The sequence below is a fragment of the Homarus americanus genome, unplaced genomic scaffold (assembly GCF_018991925.1).
Source record: "Homarus americanus isolate GMGI-L3 unplaced genomic scaffold, GMGI_Hamer_2.0 scaffold48088, whole genome shotgun sequence".
NCBI classification, from domain to species: Eukaryota; Metazoa; Arthropoda; class Malacostraca; order Decapoda; family Nephropidae; genus Homarus; species Homarus americanus.
In genome coordinates, this window is record NW_024719965.1 from 726,166 (window position 1) to 750,480 (window position 24,315).

General features: G+C 37.5%; 1 protein-coding gene across 1 annotated transcript in view; it reads left to right on the forward strand.

The window, feature by feature from the left end:
* LOC121860355 (platelet binding protein GspB-like) overlaps positions 1-24,315 on the forward strand; it is a 73,032-nt gene that overhangs the window by 1,222 nt on the left and 47,495 nt on the right. The window contains exons 2-9 of the mRNA XM_042357454.1: positions 2,441-2,587; positions 7,736-7,959; positions 10,090-10,253; positions 13,399-13,606; positions 15,177-15,381; positions 18,693-18,970; positions 23,348-23,945; positions 24,113-24,309. Coding sequence (XP_042213388.1) covers positions 2,511-2,587; positions 7,736-7,959; positions 10,090-10,253; positions 13,399-13,606; positions 15,177-15,381; positions 18,693-18,970; positions 23,348-23,945; positions 24,113-24,309 — 1,951 coding nt within the window. The 5' untranslated portion in view covers positions 2,441-2,510. The remainder of the gene's footprint in view (positions 1-2,440; positions 2,588-7,735; positions 7,960-10,089; positions 10,254-13,398; positions 13,607-15,176; positions 15,382-18,692; positions 18,971-23,347; positions 23,946-24,112; positions 24,310-24,315) is intronic.

The following is a 24,315-nucleotide window of genomic DNA, read 5'->3' on the forward strand; positions in this document are numbered from 1 at the left end:
AATAATATTTCAATGTGATCTGATCTTTTAAAATGTTAGTTTTTGCATAATGTAGTATTATTGATACGTAATTTGCCTTAGTATGCTTTATTGTGGGTGAAAATAAGTATATATTAAATGCATCCTCCAAAAGCGTGAATTTGCTTCCAGAGTTTAACAGTTAATTCATGTATAAGATTTCTGATAAACATTCTACGTGCTCATGTTTGAAATAATGAATGTATGCATCTTTAGATGATTTAGCTAAACATCTTTCTCATCAGAAACGGTCATCCCAATGATTACTGTACTAATTAACTCATTTAGAAATACATCATTACTTCAGGACAAAATTGGACAGATTTGCAACAGCCAATCAGCTGTAACTCTTGAGGAGGGGGAAGGGCACATCTTCTCAGCTGGGAAACATGCACTAAAGTGTGCTTTATGAATAAATGGATTACTATATACTGTACAATAATATAAAAATATGGAAGAAAATAAAAATTTATTTAAATAAAATCAATATATATATTTTCTTTAAAAAATCATGATTTTTTTTTCAAATCCTGGAACCAGCACAAACATGGTAAATTTAAAATAGTTAAAAATTCCACCATTCAATTTTTTTTTGTATTTTCAAAGTTTTGAGATAACTGATATTCAGATTTTTTAAGTATAATCTGTAAAGTTATGGTGCTGTACAGTAAATAAAATATTTAATACAAACAAAAGTGGACTCATAGGCTTAAGTACATGAGGTTTTAGTCCAGGTGCAATGAGGAGAGGCTGGGGGTCTGAGTCTATATCACCTGTAGGAGACACAGGCATGAAAACATCTAGAGGTGAAGGTACAGGCAAGGGATTGTTATTTACAGACAGAACCAATGGAGAGGGCATTTTTGAGTTGCTATAGGCTGGTGCAAGAGAAGCAGCTGGATTGGGTAGATGTTGAAAGGGCCAGAGAAGCAGCTGGACCAGGACTATGGGTGGTTGAGCAAGGCTTTTGGAATAGCAGAATTGTAGATTGCTTTGCCAACCATTGCTTTTGAGCATAAAATCCCTGTAGGGAGCAAGGACAGTGTTTAAACTCAATTTAAACTACTGTATAGGCTCCATTCTAGGCATGGTTCCATGTTGAGTGGTTTTTGATCAAGAACCTCAACAAGCAAAAGAAAGTCAGCTAGCTTCTTCATTGTCATGTCATTGGCATCAAGGACCATCTCTTGTTTCTTTTTCTAACGGTAAACATTTCAGGGAGATCATCTTTAAATTCAATAACACACTCATTCCTTAGCAACTTCAGTGCCTTTATTCCTGGTTGATGATTTTACGATTTGGTATTAAACACTTGCACTGGAAATTCCTCCCTCCTGGCCTTGCTGGATCTTTCTGCAGCTTGTTTGGTGTCTGTGATGATGCTCTCTCACTGCTTGAGTCTTATTTGTCAGAGCAATCTCAATGTGTGATGGTTGGTGGAACCATTTCAGACCCGGTACCTTTGCAGTTTGGAGTCCCACTGGGATCAGTTTGGGACCACTTCTGTTTATAGTCTATACCAGTAGTCTGGATGCTCATGGTGTTGCCTACCATTTCTATGTGCAAATGATAAAATTCGGGGATATTGAGGAGATAATGAAATCCTTGATGCCTGATATTAAAATTTGGATGGCTAGGAGAAAACTTAAGCTGAATGATGGGAAACCCGAGATTATCATCATCCAAGGAAATAGAAGGGGTGACAGCACAGATTATTTTGGCTCTTTAAACTTGGGGAAGTACAACTTGGTCCTGTCGATTCTGTTCGTAATCTTGGAGTGTACTTTGACTCAAAATTGAATTTTAAGGAGCAAATAAATTCATTGGTTAAGAGTTGCAACTTTCATATTCAAAATCTATATGCTTTGAAATACCCGGTAGTTTTTGGACAGTTGGTCGAATAAAATATTTTTCACATTACGTATTTTCGAGTCCCGACGTTAGTGATTGCGCTGTGTACTGACAAAATTTTTTTGGTAATTCCCTCTAAAATGGCTGGCAGGTGTAAAAGTGAGAGTTTTCATGGTGCTGAGAAGAAAAAGAGACACCCATTTTAGAATTTCTATGTATTATTTTTGCCTTTTCGACTTACGACCTGGTCGTCGGGACGGAACCCCATCGTAAGTCGAGGAGAGACTGTATATACAGTACACTCAACATGTATTTATAAAATATCTGCATTATTAATGCAATCTCATCATTGTTTCGTGGCCTTTTCCACACTTGCTTCATTACGTAACGGAACATATCATCAAGTGTAAATGTCTTAGAAGTATGAGTGAATAGTTGAGTGCACGGAGTCTGGTTCCAGTCCCTCTTTATTACAGTATTGTACTATATGGAGAAGATTGGAAGTGTTGAAATATCATTTTATAATTAATTATTTTTATCTCAAAAACTCTATTTCTTTATTTTTTATTAGGCCACCATCAAACATGTATGAAGTCATAAATCATTTCTCGTGACTTGAACAATACAGTATATTGAGCAAGATGGACACCCGAAAGCGAAGAAAAGAAGGAGCTGCACTTGCACCATCACTTGAAAGCTTACAGGTTTCTCCAAAGAGGTAAGTGTGATGCTAAGTGATAATGTTTGGAATGACAAAGTGCCTGCAGTTAGAGAATATTGATAAGGGTAAGTGAACCTATATAGGGTGAGGTGTTGAGATTTTCTAGGTATTAGGAAGAGTGAGAAATTGCAATAAATATGGAAGAAAGTTTGAAGTAAATTTGGGTAAACTAATCAAATTATGGTGAAGTTTACCAGTGTTTACAGCTATTGTGTTGAGGGAGCAAATACAGTACAGTGGTCCCTCGGTTAACGAGCACAATTCGTTCCAGAAGGTTGCTCGTTAACCGAAAAATTTGTTAACCGAAACTATTGTTTCAATGGGTTTTTGGGTAATTGGTTCCAGCTCACCGAAAATTACATACAAACTAAAAATAAATGCAGTAAAGTACACTTACTTTGAGGTGTGCATGTAGAAGGCATCTGGTTGTTGATGATGATGATGATGATGATGGGAATTAAAATGGGGGTGGAGAAGGGAGAAGAGAAGGCATTGGGGTGGAAGAGAAGTCACCCCATGCTGCCATTTCACCCATAAAATTTTTGTTCACTTGGTGTAATTCAAGATTACTTTCTTTAAATCAACACTGCACTGCACTATATATTATCAATATGTAAAATATATTTCAAAATGACCAATAATTTGACTGGAAACACAGAAAAAAGCGTTAATGTTGAAGAGTCTCAAACGAGATATTCCTTCCTCTGAACTGGTAAACAAACTGACACCAAGCTTGGTGTGTTGAGGGGCTGTTTGACTTGCAAAAAACTAGTTTCCTGTACTTCAATTATGTTCAATAATTGTTAAAATGGCTAAAAAATTTAATATAAAACTTTTAAAATTATTGAATAGTGCAACCTTCTTGATATTTACTAAAATGGTAAGGAATTTAAGCCCTAAAACCGATTACTACTGTATTGGTGGACTAATGCTACAGCTGGTGGGCAGCCAAATGCAGGCGAAAACATGTTGGGAAAAATTCGTAACGAATTCGTTAACCGAGGGTTTGCTCGTTAACCGAAGTGAAGAATCTTATGGAAGGTAATTCGTTAACCGAAATTTCATAAACCAAGGAGCTCGTTAATCGAGGGATCACTGTATTTTGTTTTGTTGTGTGGTGCTCATACAGTATGTTATTTATATAAAATGAATTTTTACTTAAAAAATTATAGTGACCATTGGGTTCTCGTCTTTCATGTTGTAATCATTCTACTAGATATGTTTTTTGTTTATCCATCAAAAAATCTGTCTGATCAATAGCTTCACAACCAGACAAGATATTGCAGTGAAACTTAGTATGCTTATATAGCCTGTGGGTTATCAACAATTGGCTTTGAGATACAGTATATACTTCCATTGGCAGATACTGTACTTCAGAAAACCACGAGTAAGTACTGCAATATGATTCAATGGGAAGCTTTTCAAAATTATACTAAGATGATGAATCCAGGGGGATTTTTACCATCATTGATGATGAGTTTTTTATATGGAGTTACCAGATACAGTACAAGGATATGCTACTAAACATTTTACATTGTATTCGTCTGCCCTTTCAAAGAAGCTTTTGCCCTTGACCTTTCATTGAAGTGTTTTGTTCAGCTATCCAGGTTAGCAAGTGCATTATTGAAAGGAATAAGCAAAAAGTGCAAGAATGATGCAAAATATTGTGGAATACCTGTACAGTATAGTCGTAGCATCTTTGTTATCAGTCAATCATATGTGGGAACGATATTGCCACATGTGATATAAGCAAACTGCAGTAGGATCTCAAGTTTAGCGAGTCTTAGCTTCGTGATTCGTATGTTTTGCATCACTTAAAATTTCCAGCCTTTCAAGAATAGCAATTTTCATATTACTGGTTTCGCGAGTCAGTGGAGAGTGAGCAGCGCGTATTGTCGTAGTCTTTGTTATCTGCCGTGTTTTTTTTTTTTTTTTTTTATGGCAGTTAGTTTCATTGAGCGAGCTCGAGCGGTGCGGTGACCTTGGATTATATAACCCATTGTACTTACCTTTTGTGAGATTCTTGTGTTTTATTGATGAGTGAGGTGCCTAATGTAAATGTTGGGAGCGGCTCTGGTGGTAATGATGTCCATAGAGAAGGTCAACAAGGAAAGCCCTAAGCCAAGCGTGAATTTCATAAGGGAGTCAAGAAGAGGAAATACACCCTTGAAATGAAACTAGAGATGCTCGTACCTGTGAAATTATGCCTAGGTTCAACTGCCCCGAATCAACCATACGTTCCCTTAACAAGAAAAAGGAAGCCTTAACTGCTTCTGTGAATGTATTCTCAAGATTTTCTAGTAACAGGACGTTCTCCAATACTTCACAACAAAACCTACTGCTTGTTATCACAGAACATTACCTTCACAAGTGGGTGGAAAGAAGAAACCGTGAGCAGGGCGACCTTTCTGGGCCACAGATAAGGCATCAATCACGTGTTTATTTTGCTGCAGTTGCATAGAAGAAACATGTTAACTCTCCATCACCGTTCAATGCTTCTGTTGGTTGGTTGGCGGCTTTTAAGAAGTGTAATGAAGTCAAGTTTGCCCACTACCTTGGGGAGAGTGCATCGGCTGATGTAATAGCAGCAGAAAAGTATCTACTTGTCTTTCAAGCTCTTGTGCAAGAGGGTGGTTATTGCCGAAACCAGATCTTCAGTTGTGACAAAGCTGGCATTTTCTGGAAGTGCTCACCTAAGACCACTTTCATTGCCAAAGATGAAAAACAGGCAAGGGGTGTAAAGACTTTAGAAGACAAGATTACAGTTTTATTCACAGCTAATGCAAGTGGAGATTTCTTGATGAAACCCCAGGTTGTTAACTGTGCTGCCCGTCTTAGAGTCTACTTTCATGCCAATATGTTGCAGCTCAATGTTTATTGGATATCTAATAAAAAAGCTTGGGTTACAACATCTTTATGCACCGATTGGTTTGACAAGCACTTTGGTCCTGATGCGCAACAGTACTGCCGGAGGAAGAACATTGACTTCAAAGTGATCCTGGTGATGGATAATGCTCCTGGACACACTTAAGTTTCTAATTGGACGTCACCCTAATGTACAAGTTATCTTCCTTCCTCATAACACCACATCATTTCTGCAGCCACTTGACCATGAATTCATCAGTAACATTAAACTGTTCTACTATTAGTCACTCTATAAAGACTTTCATCAGCAGACAGACTCATTAGTTGAGTTACAACAAATCGAGGCAGAACTCTGACAGTGACCAAGCTCTACCAGCACCAGCTAACCAGGAGAAGATGGTAGACGACCCGACTCCTAGCACCTCACTACCCCGCAACCGTGAAGTGTTATCAGTTTGTGAATTTTGGAAGAAACATAATATTTACAATGCAGTGGACAGAATTGTTGAGGCATAGTGTAAGATTAATGTTGCAACAGTGCTTCACGCATGGAAGCCTTTGTTCATTAACTCTGAGCTAAGTGGGGCACAGCAGACCGAGGCAAGCGGGGAGAAGCAGTCTGCTGCGGCAACACTAATGGACACGGTTGTGGCAGCGTGATCAGTCCCAGTACCGGGATTTTTGGATGTTCGGGTTGGAGATTTGCAAGAAATCATTGGTCAACATCAGCAACAACCAACTCACACAAGTGGAGGGTTTCTGGGAAGCCTGAGTTATAAAATGGTATTTCAGGATCAATCTCTCATGTTTTGTACAACATATGATTTGGGGGGGGGGTGGAGCCCACCCTGGCACAGGTCATTGACCCACAATGCGACCTAGGGGGCGAAAAAATAATAGTAAAAAGCAATTGAAAATAGAAAAGAAAAAGACCATATTAATCTACACCAAGAAGATGCCGGAAAACCAGCTTTTTAAAGTGAGATAGATTGTAAGAGTTTGGAAACGCAGAAGAAGGCAGAGCATTCCACAGTTTTACTATGTGAGAAAAGAAGGATAACAGGTTATTCTAGTGTGCCCAACAGCCACAAAGAAACTGTGGGCACCTTGGGTATGACGAGTGTTACAAGCCCATGGCCTTGCTGGTGGTACACAGGATGCCAAATCCACCGAACATTGCCTGTTAGAGAGAGTGAAGCAACATTGCTTCAAAGAGAAAGGGAAGAAAGATTGTCAACTAAAAGAGGAGAGTTAATAAGACGAAATGCCTTTGGTTCCACCCTATCTAACAGTTGGACAGAAGAAGAGCCATCCCAGATATGAGAGCAGTTCTCCAAGTTAGGACGTATGAATCCCTTATATACTTGAAGCAACTGCTCAGGAGTGAAGTAGCTACGGCATCTGTACAGCATTCTCAGCTTTTGGGAGGCAGCTTTGGCAATGTTGTGGACGTGTGGCTTCCATGACATATTAGAGGAAATGGTGAGGCCTAGCATATCTATTTTAGAACTTGGCAGAATGATTGAGTCCTGAAATGTGAATGGTGGGAGATCATCTAATTTGGAAAGTGTAATTGGTAAATACTGAGTTTTATTACTGTTGAATTTAACCAAGTTTCTACCTCCCCATTCAGAGCTGCTGCATAGATCCGCGTTGATAGATGATGTAATCGCTCATAGGAGCGATTTTGGTTTGTGCAGGACAATAAGACCCTTGGCGTTGACGCGATGAGTATAATTCGGTCAAAACCTGTTGAATACAATTCTCATATAACAACTGCCGGTACATCAGGACACACAGTTTGAATAGTACGATCAATATACAGTACATAACCTGTTAAATATAACTCGCATATAGCAACTGCTGATACATCAGGACACAGTTTGAATAATATGATCAATATACAGTACATAATTACACTTATTAAAGTTATTTAGAGTTCTCAGAGGATTCAACAGTTTACAATCACACTCACGTTTTTGGGTCTAAGGTTAGACCAACTAGAACAAATATAATGTCCTGCAGGAAGATGTTGGCTGACGAGAATCAAGATGTTGCCTCTACAGGAGAAGGCGATAGACTGTCCCTCAGGCAGTCACACAGCTGCTACCAGCTCCATCTTGCTTAGTAAGCTATTCTGAGTTGTAAACAGTCTCTTCACTTAACTTGTGGCCGGCGCGCACAATTGTGCGTGACGATAACAGATGATATGGGGAAGTACTGGTAGTTTGAAGGTATTTTTTTAAATTTAGTACATAAACATATTTTTCATCCTTTCAGGGCTCGTGTCCATGCCCAGCGCAAATTTGCTCAAGGGTCACAACCAAACAGTCCTGCCCCAACTCCAGTGAAGGAGACACGAGAATTGCGTGACAGGAGTGGCTCTTCAGAAACAAGAAGTCGGAGTGCTAACCAGGTTCATCCACCTCCTCCGCCTCTGGATATTGTTGAAGTACCAGTTAGACCAACTGTTGAAGACTTTTTAACTTTTCTCTGTTATAGAGGTGAGAAATGTTGTGAAATTTTTATTTTATCATAAATGATTGTTGACCTTAATCACCCAAGTAGTTTTCCTTAAGCATAAGACTTGAGAAGTATGCTTCATGGTAGTCTTCTTTTGCAAAATGCATACAGGCGCTCCTCTACTTACGAGCGAATTATGTTTCTGAGGCTTGTTCATAATTCAAACTTTACTGCTGTAGATACTGACATATTGTAAAAATGAAAATATAAAGGAAGTACTGTACAGGGCAGCTGTACCCTACAATACTGTACATCCTTAAAACCTGGCATACTCTTCAACTTTTTGGCAATATATGTTCTATCAGGCATTTTCTTCCAGTATAATCCAGTCTCATACACATTGAACACCAGCAATATAGGGAAAGGGGTTAGTAATCTTTCATTGCACTTTGGTGAGTCTCTAATTACATGTTTTTACCATAAAGGCAAGCAGTGTGGGTATTTTTGGTAGAGGAGTTCATGAACTTCAGAGGTCCATTACTCTTGTTTCCATGAGAATGAAACCTTGGTTTGAGAATCATTTGTTTAAGCCAACATAAAGATCTTGACTTACTGTTAACATCTCCTGTTGGCTCAGATAACTGGTAGTTAACAGATGCTGCCACACACCATTTTATTACACTTTCTCTTAACGGTCACATAATTTTATTCACAATTACTCGAGAGGCTTTCAGAAACTCGTTTCTCTCCTTTTGCTGAAAGTTTGTATTAACAACACTTAACCTTATGCTGTACATAAACCAAGGATTCTGTCACACTTGGTCCTGTCCAAGCTAATGTGACAGCCTGGAATGATGATTTCTTCAATGGTTTTCAGTACAGTAAATTCTTGATACTGTACTGTGTATGTTGGTTTTATGAACAGGATTTTTATGTAACACATCACTTACTTAAAAGACTAAATATTGGGATTTTGTGATCATTGATCTTTTAAGGAGAGTTGTGGTTCTTTAGGTACAGACCCTCAAATCCAGGACACTCGGGACAAAGACCAAAACAGTTTTGAGGATTTTCAGGCTTTGTGGGTCCTAGATGTGGTTAGATTTTCTAACCTGGTGTCATCCATCTGTGAACCTGGAGAAACCAGTAGACTATATCAATTTTGCTTCCACTTACACAAACTCAGTTGAACATTGGTTTTACTTCTTAAATAACAAAATAAAGAAAATAAGTGTTGAATGTATGATTTTAAAAAACACATTAATACAGTCTTTTAAGACCCTGAAAGCCGGATTTGGTAAAACGTTGCTCTGATCACCTAAGAGGCACGGGTGGTCCCCATTTGAGGTTCACAGTGCCATAAGCTCGTTGAACAGGCTTTGTGTGAAATATAACAGAGTCTAGGACTGCTTTTAGTGTCCTGGTGGCCCAGAGGTAGCGTTCCCCGGTCACAATTATAAGACCATGGGTTCGAATCCTGGCTGGGTGAGGTGTTGATATTGTATATATATACTGTGTGTGTGTGTATATATATATATATATATATATATATATATATATATATATATATATATATATATATATATATATATATATATATATATATATATATATATATATATATATATATATATATATATATATATATATATATATGAGAAAAAAACCAAAAACGTATATGTACTGTATACCCGAAATTACCAGATGAAATACAGTATTACAGCTGAGTGATAACTCTGGCTCTCCAGGGTCTCAGAACAGAACCTATTACAGGTATTCCCCATAAGTTATTAATATCAATATACAGTACAATCAATCATCTAAAGATGGATTTTCAAAGTCCCCAATCCCATTGTGGAATGGTTAACACCTGTACTTCAAATCTTTTGTTTAATTTGACCAATATCATTTTCAAAAGTTATGTGAACACAAAATATTTTTATTTTTTATTTTTTATTTATGTCGGACTTACGACCATTCGGACTTACGACCTGGATTTGGGTCCCTAACCCCGTCGTAAGTCGGGGAGTACCTGTACTCTAACGGGTTATTCTAGTGTGACCGACAGCCACAGAGAAACTGACAGATGGTTTGTATGTTGTGTTATCTGAGGTACATAACCTCTGTGTAGCAATATCTTTTTATATGTGTATTTTCTTGTCAATTTGCAGGAACAGCGCTCTTACCACCAGGGCTTGAGCACTTTAATTCTCCCCAGCTTCTTGAAGCAGCAGGTGACAGTCGGAGCCAGAGTCCTGCTAGAGATGATAAGGGCAAACTTTCTTCAAAGAAAAAGCAAGATGGTTTCACTGTTGATAAAAGAGAACTCTCAAAGGTAGGGAAATCTCAAGTATTTTTAATAACTTGTTTTATTCATGAGGTTCAACAATTTAAGCATTTTTTCCATATTCATACTCCAAATATTGGAAGCTAAAGGACTTTACCATTCCCGATTTTTTTCCCCATCTATTTTGCAATTAATACCAGCATATGTGACTTCTTGATTGAAATATTATTTAAAACAAAAATCTTTATTTCTTACAAGTCTACAAAGTCGAATGATATTGCCTTTTTTTTCTATACCAGTAATCATTTATTGTTTTTTTATTTTGTGACATCTTCATCATTATTATACAAAAGAATAGATACTCCTTATCTCTGGCAGTCTGTCCATTTTGCTTCGGACAAGGATAAACAGCAAACATTGATCCATGTACATATTCATAAGTCTCCATCACTGTATTGTCCACTAGTTCTTTGTTAATAACTTAGAAAAAGAAATCCATTGGGCTGATCGACAAGGAAACCCAATTCCACCTGCCTTTGTCAGTATGTGTTCATTTTCTTAGTCGCTGAACATGTGGATCATCATCACTTTCGTTAACTTCCTCCAAGTCAGTCTCCTTGCATTCCTCACTTAATTTTCCTTCTTCACCATGAAGCCAATACAGGTATTCATCATACAACTGATATTACCTTATTTACCTAATGGTCACCCACTAGAGGTGGCCATGTCGAGGGAAGGAGACCAGTGACTATTTTGAAGCCCAGTACTGTTCTTGATTACTCAACTTGGATTGGTAGACTGTTCCATAGGTCTACCAGTCTCTGTATGAAAAAGTGTTTCCTTAAATTTGTTCTGCATGATAACTTTTTTTTTTATGAGGATAGCCCACACGGGTACAGGTCACCGACCCACATCAGGGGATAATAATAATAATTCATAGTAAATAAAATTTATAATAAAAATAAAATAATAATGGCGAGCTTGTAATAATGTCCTCTCATGTTGGTGGTGTATGAGCTTACAAAGAAATGTCCTGGATTTATGGTTTCCATCCCTTTCAGGATCTTGAATGTTTCAGTGAGATCTGTCCTATTATGCCTTGTTTGAAGGGTTGTTAGTCCTAAGGCTCTCAGTCTACTTGAGTAATCAAGATGACATTGTTCTGGAATCATCTTAGTCGCTCTGTGTTGCACTTTTTCTGGGGATGTTAAATCTTTTTGGAGGTAACGTTTCCATGCCTGTATACAGTAATCCAGACTGGGTCATAATTGAGATTTGTGCAATTAAAGAAGCATTTTCCTATTTTTAAATTCAAGGGTATGGTCTATTGTAATATCTTCGTTCGCCAGAACTCTCCAATACCCGGAATTGAAATTGACTCAGAATTTTTCAGGAAAAAATTCTCTCAATTCTGGGTCTCAGAACAGGTTTCCACTCTTGAAAATCAGGCATTTTTTCTGAGAAGGTTCCCCAAGAAAATCTCAGCAAACCTATCCGTTCTGGGTCTGGGAACAAATTTCCCCGGAGTTCCAAGAGATTGCATGATGCTTCAATGCATCCCCACATGCTGTGTGCATGGGTGGCCTAGCTGTTTGGATCGCTTAGTTCATATTCTGCTGCCATTGTAGAAGGTGCTTCATTGCAAACTGCTGATTTTGCATACAATTTGTGTTGTGCTGTACATTACTGTACTACCAGAAGAAAATCAGCCAAGAATACAGTGTTTAAAGTAGGAGTATACTGTCCAGTCTCCTGAATGTAATACATAACTGTATTCACTTTTTATGTCTTTTTAACACTTGTGATGGAGGTGGGGTAAGGGATTAGTGGTCTCATGTGACTGACTTTATGATGCAATGTCAGGTCACCCCTTGTTGGGGTGGGGGATCAGAGCAAAAACACTTCATTGTCACTAAATTGGAAAGCACTTCTCAATCAAAGTGAAAGCACTTCACAGTCAGAGCAAAAGAACTTCACAGTCACTAAAACAAAGTACAATATGAACTTTAGTGATACCCTCCTACTGTAAGGTAAAAAACCAACATTGATGATGACTGATAAACATTGAGTAAGATTAGTAAGGGTCACTGCCTTATGACTGGAACATTGTGGACACCTGCTGTCCCCTAGGGACTTGATCTCACTCTCCTCTACTGTATATATTTCCCTTGTCAAGTATTTCTCCTTAGTCTGTACTCACCCCTGAAGATGTGAATTACACGAAAGCGCTTGGGAACTTCGTGTTTTCTTGTTTCCTTATGGTTATCAGCATATCCTTGAATCATGTGCACCTTCAGTGATTTACTTGCACATATATATATATATATATATATATATATATATATATATATATATATATATATATATATATATATATATATATATATATATATATATATATATATATATATATATATATATATATATAATACTGTTTACACTATACTGTACTCACCAGCAGATGCTGTCATCTTAGGCTTGTGATGCAGGCAGGCCTAATGGTGATACTGTATGATGATACAGAATGGCCTGATTTTGACCTGTACCATCTACTGTGGCAGGTGTTGCTGTCATTCTCCTCTCCCTCCTTAAAGGAGGGATTGTACATGCTTTGTATATTATACTGTCGACTCTGCTGAATGTACAGTACTGTACAATATACATAACTGTAATCACTTTTTATGCCCTAACACTGTATTCTTGACTGATTGTGTCCTGGTACTGTAATGTACAGTACAGTGCACTGTACAACACATTTATACAAAAACAGTGAGTGAGGGAACAGCATTGTACACTGGCAGCAGAATATGAAGTAAGCGTATGAGCCGACTGTTCAAGTTACCCAAGCATCTAGTCCATCCATGCACTTGGAACGTGTGGACATGTTGGAGCATGATGTAAGCTATTGGAACTCTCAGAAAATTTGTACTCATGCCCAGAATGGATAGATTTTCTCTGAATTTTTCCAGAAAATACCCATAATTTCATCATCAGAAACACATTCCCATGCCCAGAATAGAGAGAGTTTTCCTGTGAGGCTCAAAATTCATTCCTGCTATTGGAGAGTTCCAGGTACCGGAAGTTACTGGAGTATTTTAAAATTCAGTTTCAGTTGCCCAGAAGGGAATGTTTTTCTAAAATACTATATTCATTATGATTAAACTGTTTGAATTGACATGTTGTTTATTAATAGGAGACTGTAAAGAAGAACCTTGATCAGAGTACTGATGGGGAAGGATCATGTAGTGTTCCGTTCCGTGTAACGCGCAGTACACCACACCCTCCTTTAACTGCCAGCAATTCACCTCCCATGCCTCACTCGGCAAAGAAGCTCTCCAAAAGACTAATGATGAAGAAAGCACTACTTCTACAGACCAAAGCAAAATCACTAAGAATACAGGGTATGTATTTTTTTTCCCCAGGCCCTTTCTACCTCCTTCTTGTCTTCCCCACTTTCTCTTCCGTTTCAAATCTGAATTACATGTTCTTTTTGTCAATCTTTCTTTTCATGTTCTCTTTGTATAGTTGTGGTAACTTTGGAGTCTCTTATCAACTCTATTTTTGATGCAGTTTTCATTTTCATATACGGTACTGTATCTTAATTTCAGTATTTAGTACTGTATTGTTCGTTTTGTCCTGTTTACCTTACATTTTGCACTTAAGTACATCATTTCTGTAGCTCCAAACCAATAATTTCGGTAAAAAATACCTGCATAAATTTAGATTAGAAATGATGGGAAATTGTCTGGAGTATTTATGAATCTGAAGTAGGTATTTAAGAGTGTTGATTGAGGCTCTTTGGGAGTTGAAGAAGAGTTATAGAGTCAGAGAACTGCAGTGTGGTGTAGTGAAGGCATTCAACAAATATATAGTAAGGTGTATTTGAGAATACTGTAAATGAAGGATTAAGTTAGAGCTTGGAGGTGAGAATAAGAGTGATACCAGAATGTGTGATGAAAAGAAGAGTAATGTAATACTGTAATTTTTAAGATGAATAAGGTTGTCATACTGAAATTTTATAAACCATGAACAATAGAAGAATTGGTGAAAAATAAGAATATGGGGGAAGTTAAAGATCTCAATTTGGGAGAGATGTTCAGTAAGAATAGTATTATAAAGAATGTAATTAGGAAGAGAATAATTCATGAAAGAAGGGTGAATAGAAAGCTAGGAGGGTTTATAAAGGAAGAATTGTAAGCTTGTAAGCAAAGGAGAATTCAGGGATTTTATAATACAGTACAGTACTGCCTATCTCAGCTTATGAATGTTAAACATAGACTTTCAATAGAACAAAAAATCTTTAAAGTTAAAGCCACAGAGATGAGTTGTGTAATGGCAGCATCTGGGGTTATCAGAATGGAATGGGTACAAAACAATGAAGTGTATGGCATGATTGAAATGGTAGAGAAAACAGTGTGTGTAAATTGTGGAGTGATGGAATGGGTCAAGAGATGCTTGCTGAGATGGGTATGGATGACGTTTGAAAAGCGGGCAGGAAGGGATGAAAAGAAGGGGTGTATAGGTGAGATGTAGCATGTGTATTCGGGAGAGGAAGACTTGTTTATAAAATGGGATGAAAAGGTGGAATGGTACATTAGAGAGAGAACAGGGAGGTGGATAAGGGGATTAGAGAAGAAAAAGGAAGTATGTAGGAATAGGGCAGCCTTGAGACTTTACTGTCGTGTCCAACCCCTCAGAGAGTAGCTTTCTGGAGGAGTGAGATGCTGTAGATAAGAAAATACTTGATTATTTCTTAAGTGAAAAACAGTTTGCCACTATTTGTTTTCGATATTTTTGTGTGTTTATTTAATTATTCTAATGTGACCTGTTTTTCAAGTTCATTTTTATTTTAAAGACCATCTCTTAGTTTCTTTCATACAACTTTTCTGAATTTAGTAATTAGTAAATATTCTTCAGACAGATGGATATTAAACTTTATACAAAATAAATTAAAATTTTTATATTTTACAGAGAGGAAGAATGTAGCATTGAGACGATCTGATATTCAAGCAATAGACTCAACACCTATACAAGGACCAATAGTGGCTACAAGGTCAGGGCGACTTTTACATAAATATCGTGTTTCAGCCACAACAGCAATAGCCCGGAAGAAAGCAAGGGTTGCAATGCTCTCCTCAATACGACCTAAACAAAAGCTTTCAAGAATATTACAGAGGTATGGTGGTTATTGTTTGTCATGGTTTTTCTGTAATTTAGTCTGGTGTGGATTATATTATATAAAGATTATAATATATTGTGTTTCTTATATTTCTTACCGTAGAGTTCGATACCTTCACATTGGTTACTTACAGGAGATTATGGTGTATCTGCGTAGAAGTTCACTCCACCACTCGACATTCCATGATTTATACTTGATAAATGATGATTTAATGAATTCCATTAATTTCTAACATCCATCTAAGTTATTGGTTATACTTTGTCATAACTAACCAGTCATTACCTTTAGTAATAATAAGATAGGATCATAGATATGGGCAGATAATTGCACTTACATTTATTTTGGCAAGCTTCCTTACAATGATTTACAATTTGCATGGATATATGAGTCACTCACATTCACGCTGTAATAAAATTAATCTTCTAAAAGAGGGAATTTTCAACTAGGGACACATGTGATTACACTACTATGGATATGACTTAACAGCCTTAATTTTTCAAGTGATACATTTACTGCCAGCCTAGATTGCTCTTGTTGCAACCAGGCTTCCACACAAGAACTTCTTTCCATGGGAAATAACAACAAAAAGGTACTATTGGGTTACCACACATAGTCTCGCGTCACTGACAGTCACTGTAGACGGTTGTTGCGGCAAGGAGAACTGGTAAGCGTGACTTGATTAACCACTTAGGCGCAATAGGCCAACCTGGATAGCTTTTGTCGTAACCAGGCTTCCACACATGATTTTTTCACGGGGAAAACAACCTAGGTTAGCACACTTAGTCTCGTGTCACTGACGGTCCACAGGACGAGGTGGCGGTAGAGGACTCCGTGTGGTGTTCCGTTCCTTTCAAGAGGGAGAGGTGGGGACGACGTCTTAACTAACCCATGGCCTAGGGGATGCTACTTAAAATGTGGTTTTGGGGTGTGAGGTGATGAGCAGTACAACACTGTCTCACTGGCCCCCCCCCTGGCTAACATACCACTAATGGAAAAAAAATATGTCATGTCATGGCTCGCCGGGTGCCTTATCTCTAGTAAAACAAACTTTGGAGTTGGTTGCGTGGGTAAGCCTAATGCAACCCATAACAATATATATATATATATATATATATATATATATATATATATATATATATATATATATACACACAGTTGTACCCCACTTAAAGCGGTCAATTGAACCCAGAGGGTCCCGCGTTAAGTGAAATCCGCGTTAAGTGAACAACAGAACATATGGGATTAATTCCAATAGAAACCGGCCCGACCCCCAAACTCCACTTTTTGAAGGCACATACCTATGTTGTAGTAAAAATAACATCTTAATTTTATGATGGTACATGCACACAATTAATACTTAAGAGAAATAGAGAAATACAGTCGCCAAGTTAATGTCCATTCAAATAATGGACTCAACTCCCTCCCCCTCTCACACTACACAGCCGGCTAACAGATGGTCGGTCGGTCCCTCCCTCCCCCACCCCCCACCAACCGTCCCAAGGAGATGTGTGGGATAACCTCAAACTAAAGTTAGGAAAATATAATTGACATTGCTGGATTCCTTGTAAGACCAGGAATATTTTGAATATAAATGTCATATATTTTGCACAAAAGATAACATAGTTACCTAGAGAAAAATTTTTATCTAAAAATTGTAAGTTTAAAGCAAAATATATGATGTTTATATTCAAAATGATCACCAAATTATAAGAATTCCAGCAATGTAAATTATATTCTGACCGGGTAATTTGTATGAATTTTATGAGCTAAAACAAATATCTTCAGTTAATAAAAAAAAAATAATCTTCACGACACTATCTGTCAATCAAAGTACCCCACCTTGCCTCCCCCCCTCTTCCAACCGCGCGGTCAGTCCCAACCCTCCCCCCCACCCCCCACCAATCCTCCCTTCCAGAGTTTTTAACATTTAGTATTAAATAATACCTCAGATTAAAGTTAGGATAATATAATTGACATTGCTGGATTCCTTGTAAGACCAGGAATATTTTGAATATAAATGTCATATATTTTGCACAAAAGATACCATAGTTACCTAGAGAAAAATTTTTATCTAAAAATTGTAAGTTTAAAGCAAAATATATGATGTTTATATTCAAAATGATCACCAAATTATAAGAATTCCAGCAATGTAAATTATATTCTGACCGGGTAATTTGTATGAATTTTATGAGCTAAAACAAATATCTTCAGTTAATAAAAAAAAATAATAATTCTTCACAGGGTAACAGATGGTCGGTTGGTCCCTCCCTCCCCCCCACCCCCCACCAACCGTCCCAAGGAGATGTGTGGGATAACCACTAAATTTTAATAAATAATACCTCAAACTAAAGTTAGGATAATATAATTGACATTGCTGGATTCCTTGTAAGACCAGGAATATTTTGAATATAAATGTCATATATTTTGGACAAAAGATACCATAGTTACCTAGAGAAAAAATTTTATCTAAAAATTGTAAGTTTAAAGCAAAATATATGATGTTTATATTCAAAATGATCACCAAATTATAAGAATTCCAGCAATGTAAATTATATTCTGGCCTGGTAATTTGTATGAATTTTATGAGCTAAACCAGGCAGTCAGGCAGGGTGGCGGGTGGGGCAAATCTAAAAATAGCGTCTCGACACTCACCGCGTATATGTGGAAATAAATCCGCGTTAAGTGAAAGTTCAGCTTTGGCAAGGCACCGCGTATATGCGAAAACGCGTTAAGTGAAACCGCGTTAGGCGGGGTAAAACTGTATATATATATATATACACACACACACTATTTAAAGTGTGTATATGTTGGTTTCTGTGTTTGCTATGAACAACTACAGTTTTAAAGATAGAGAGTTCAAGTTTGGAATGGAGATGCACAGGAACTTTAGAATTGTTCTGAAGTGGAGTCTTGGGGGGTTGGTCCCCACTCCCAAAAGATGGAACCCTCTCATTAAAAAGATGTCCAAGTGGGGGCCTACAGGGGCTGACTCCCCACATAAGAGTGAGCCCCCTTGTGCACTACCATGCATTTGATATGGTTTGTTTTTGGAGATTGACTTAATTATGGCTTTTGGAATGTTTTCAATGTTACTTTTTATTTACCACTTAATTGTTTACAGATCTTGTCATAGTTATTATTGTAATGTGCTTGTATCAGTGCCTGAAATGTGTGGAGTTTCATATATAAAACAAATAAGAAATTAAGATTATGAAGTCTTTATTACCTGTTACTTACAGAGTTCATAATTCATAAGTGCAAAATAACATGAGTCAAATTAATTTATATTTATGCACTCTTTGTTACAGATTGGGCAGCTCCGTCTCCAACCAAGATTCTAGACTGACTAGAATGACACGCAGTCAGGCTGAAGTGAAGCATGATGGAACTGAGGATAAAACTGTGGAAGAAGAACAAAAAGAAAAGTTAATGGAGAAAAATGAAAAGCGTGATATTGGGAAGATTGGGAAAAGTGAAGATTTATCTCAGGAGTCTTCGCGTGTGTCTCGACCTGTCAGACTTGTGAGACAAAAGTTGTCAGTGAAAAAAATTGTTGTGAAGAAAGTGGTTCGGGTCACTAGAGAAGGCAAGTGTCTTAAACTTTTAATTATAACGGAATGTGATAGGGATTACAGTTATTTAATGAAGAAATAAATATAAGGGGTGTGATTGAAATATCCAAATGGAAGCAATAGCAACTTTAAGGAAAGGAAAGTTAGATCTGATAGTTGTTCATTATCCAATGTCTGATAAAAGTGATAAAAGGATTTTTTTAAAGCCCAAATGGTTGCTAGCCTTGCCCTGTTTAGACTATATCGGACAACATTGATTGTCCTGTTGTAGCACATGGAGGATTCTGTGGACAATATGTGGAGTATTTTGAGTATTTAGTCAGAGTGGTTATTGCTTGTGACTGGCTTCCTCTTAAACTGTGGCTTGAACCCCAGGCTGGGGATTTTCATTTACTGTAATATGGGGTGTTAGGAAATTCCCTGTGCACCTACAATAATTAAAAATAGAGGTAGTGATATCCCCATTAGCTGGAACAATTAGTGCAGAGCTCTTCCAGTAATGAAAAATTCCCAGGTAATGGGACAGCTTTCTCATCCCTGGAAAAAATCACCCATTTCCGGAATTTTCTGGGTACTGGGAAAAGTTTTCTGAGAGTTTGAACTGTGCAACTCGCATGGACAGACACTATCACACATCCCTGGAATGATTCTGGGTGCTGGGGAAAGTTTTCCAAGAGTCTAAGAGGTCTAAACTATGCATCTCATTTCACATAGACAAAACTCTCCCATTATATTTACCGTAAGTTGTGTCGCATAAGTCAACCTCAAGATTTTTAGTTAAAAATTCAGGTGTGTAATAAGGCCACGCCACTTTCATCAACACACTTACCATAATACCTTTCAATATTGATATATATATTATATAGTTCATACAAAAAGTTATCTTCATAAGAACTCTGGTAAACACCAAGCCAAAATCGGCACCTCTAATAAAATATTAATTGTTTACACAGCATACCAGTATAGCAAATTGATAGTACCGCTATATACGGTATGATAATAGAACATTATGGTACACCTGGCTTATGATCTGCCATTTGCATCAGCTGGTGTAAACAAACTGCCAGTGGCGCCACCAACACCACGTGGCCAGCTGCGAAACTATGGGTCCATTACACTGCCGGCACACAGCTTGGACTTAGACTGTCATTCGCTTATTGACCCCCCCTCCATACGCTGAACAAGCCTACATGGCAATTTACTAAACCATATAGGTACAGTAATAATGCCATTGTGTGTATATTCAATAAACTGCCATTATGTATCATTAAACTGTCATTACCCCTGTAGTGTGTGAACTCACAATCTATAGCGCTATCATAAAATTGCACAGATGGCACCCATATCGTAGTACCGGGTACAGTAGTTATCTGACTGGCCGCCTGGGTTGAGTGACGTTCTGATCGATTGTTTACTGTGCATCAGCTGTTGGAAATGGCATGTAGTGTTGTGTTCGTTTAATTATACTGGAATTTACTATTTTATTATAATCTCTATGTTAAATAAGTTTACCAAGCATGAATTTCAGGAGGAAATATTAGCGGTAGGCCACGGGAGCTACGCTAAATGATGCACAGCGAGTGTTAGGCAGGCTGTTCCACTTGTTTACCGCTATGTGGTACAGCACATTTTATACTCTTGAGTATAAGTCGACCCCTGGTTTTGGAGAGATTTTTTCAAGCTTAAAATGTTGACTTATATGCCGCAACTTACGGTTGGCAGCGTGCACGAGAGAAAATATTTACGACTAGTGAAAATTTGTAAAAACTTTTATTCACAGCATCTGTTCTACTTTATGTTAGAGAGATGAATTTGGTACCAAAATGATTCTCAATAAGTTCTCTACTAGTTTGTCTCAATAAAAGATCCTTAAACAATATATATTGACACAATATAATGATGGGGTTAATTAATTTATGAAAAGAAATGTGTGAAATATTTGTGCCAGAATCTATAAAATCAATTAAAATTAAGTTAGAGACACCATTTTTTAACAAAATAATCCTGAATACTTTATATAATAGTTTGTTAAAATAAATATACAGTGAACCCTCAAAGATTCGGACCCAGTAAATCTGAATTTCGGAAGATTCAGACAAAATTTAGAGGTTCTGGGAGATAAGAAGCCTCCCTAAGGGGCATTGCCAAAACAGAGCAAAGATCATCTTAGGCCCATGTATCTAAGATCTCAACGCATTGGGCACAGGTACCCAAGGCAGGAAATATAAACTGTGTTATCAGTTGTTGTTTGAGGGAATATTATTTCATTCACTCTAATAATGATAAAATGTTTCTTATTATGTTATCATAGGTAAATGCATGGTTTATATTATTTGTTTATCACTGTGCCCACCACCATTTTCAAATTAGACTACAGTGAACCCTCGCTTTACGCAGTCAATTGAACCCACGGAGGCCCGCTTAAAGCGAGAAACGCATAAAATTAACAACATAACATAGGGGATTAATTGAAATAGAGACCAGGCCGACCCCCAAACTCCACTTTTTCAGACACAATATCTACGTTGTAGTAAAAATAACTTCTTAATTTTATGATGGTATGCACACACAAGTATAATTAAGAGAAATATCAATAATATTAGGTTTTTTAACACTTACATTAGTAGAAAAGATGGCTGGGCACACGGGGATGGGGGGTTGGTTCCGAGGCAGAGGGCAGATTATTGGCCCTCACCTGTATCACTTGTACCAATTGTATCACTATCCACCACAGAGGCTTGCAGGGCCTGTTTGTCAAACACCTCAAAGTCCATATAAGTCCATATCCTCACTATCACTGACTTGGGCCGGCTGTGGTGGGTGGCGGGTGAAGAACTTGGTAATGTTTTGATGACTGGGCGACCTTGTGCGCACACTGCCCGCGCTGCTCTCCGAGTAAAAGAGTACATGCACCGCGTAAAGTGAGCATTCCGGGTCTGGCAGGGTACCGCGTAAACGTGGAAACGCGTAAAAAAAAATCGCGTTAAGCGGGGTAATACTGTATAAGGTACGGTATGTATTTCTCCCATATGTACACCTGGCATCGGGAGCAGCAAGCGGAGTGAGTGACTTCATTTGCTAGTTAGCGTATTGCCTGCTGTTGTAACTCATCACTCCTCCCTGCCATATTTCACTGGATTTACTGTTGTTATTAGTGTTTAGTGATTAATCATGGCATTGTAGCCAGGTTAGACTCATCACTGTAACCACCAGGCTACTGGGCGAAGATGTGAGGTGTTATGGTTGTTTTTAACTAATATTTTTGGGTAGATATACATAACTTTCTTCATTTATTTTTACTCAGTTACATGCACACACCATCCTAAATACATTTTGTGAAAAAGTAAAAGAAATAATTGTCATAAGGGCAAACACATACAAAGGGAATATACATTTCTTTGCACATGAGTTAGCTGGCTGGACATAGCGGTGGTTGGTGAGGGTAGCATTGCTTGGGAATTTGCATCCCAGCTAGTCACTGTTGCTAGGATGAAGCAGGGAGTTTAACCAAATGGCGACTGTGTTAAACTTTCATTTGGCTTTTATTTACTGATTTAGCAATGGAGTATTTTTTTGTTGTAACTTCTTTATTGGTATATTTTTATTTATTCCGTACATTTCCTGGCACTGTATATATTATTTTAAGAAAACTATGGCTACAGGAGGAAAATACACACAAGTATTTTTCCTAAATACTCCGTAAAATACGGTATACAGTATTTTGGTGTTTTTTATATCATTATTTATTGTGTTTATACATTTAGTACATTCACCGGAAGATACTGACAATCGGCTTTTTTTGGACAGGTGGTTCCCCCTTTTAGTCCGGATCGTCGAGGGTTCACTGTATTTAAAAAAAGCTATATGATACATGTTGTCAAATGAAGTTATTTGGGGGGTGCAAGGCCCCCAAGTGAACATACAGGGTACATATTTACCTTTTTTCTAATTACATTAAATATTGAAAATGGTCACAGTAAATACTGTAAATAGAACAAGGTGCATAACAATGTAGATATAACAAAGAACACCTACTGTATATTGATAATTATTGCAGGTGTAAGGGACTTTTCTAACACCTTATATATTTGGACACTGCTTTCTTTGGTCAGAGAGGAATTAATGTGGCTTTATTTAATCATTTGTGTGTGAGCAGGATGCTTTAGATTGTCAAGACTAGATACTGAAAAGAAAACAAGTAAGATTAATTAGTATTATGTTTGAAACTTAGGTAATTTACTTATTATTTTTACTTAAATTTGAGAAATAAGTTATTGGATGTTTTAATAGAAAGAAAACTTTGTTACTAGAGTAGTCTTAGGAATAAGTACAAAAGATTCATTATGCTGCTTCCTATATTATGTCTGATTTTATTATGATTTGACCATCAGCAACCAAATACACTGATGTTGAGTCTTCGTCATCAGCATCTGTATGCCAGCCTCTTCTTACCCAGTCTCCGGACCAAGTTCCTCTTGCAAAAAGGTTGAGAAGAAGTACTCAGGACCCAACTGTTTTCCCTGTTTTACCTAAAAAGTGTCCTGCATCACCCATCCCTCCAAGTCCCACTGTTAGTCATACACCTAAAAAATCTTGTCCTTCAGATACCTCCACAAATGCACCAGAGTTGGAGGAGAAGTCTGTTTCTAATATTCCTGGATTGGAAATTGTCACAGATCCTTCGCCACAACTTGATCCTTCCAAAGACACTTCTCCCTCTTTAGGCAACTCACAGTCTCTGCAACAAAAATCTCACCCTAATTCAGTTACTACCACCCCTGTTGTTTCTCATAATCAAAATAAAAAACCCACCCTAGTGTCCATTCCAGTATCTGCCACCCCAAAGAAATCTTCCCCACAACTTTCTCCATCCTCCCCAAGTACAAGCAGGAAATCAATAATTGCAAAGGAAGATAAACAGAACAAAGATACTTCAGCTGCTGTATCCCCAGATTCACCTGTTACTTCTACAACAACTGAAGAAACTGAGTATGTAATGGCTTCTGAGTGTGGTTGCTATAATGTTTTCAGATTTTTTTTTAAGTGAAATAAATACTGTTTATATGCAATTTCTTTATAATGTTCATTTATTCACAAAAACACTATCATGTAGATATACAAATTATAAAAAAATATGCTTAATTATCCTCGTACAGGGGAAATCATGGGATCCGTACACGCCCTAGCAGACGAACCAAAGAAGCTGCCACAGTTTATTTGCAGTTAATTGGTCGCAAACTTGCTCAGGAATCAAAAGGTAATGTGAGAGCAGTTGATGAGGAAGATGAGGATGAAGAGAATAATACTCCCTCTGTCAAGAATGGCATAGACCTCAAGGCTCAGACTAAAATCAGTAAGT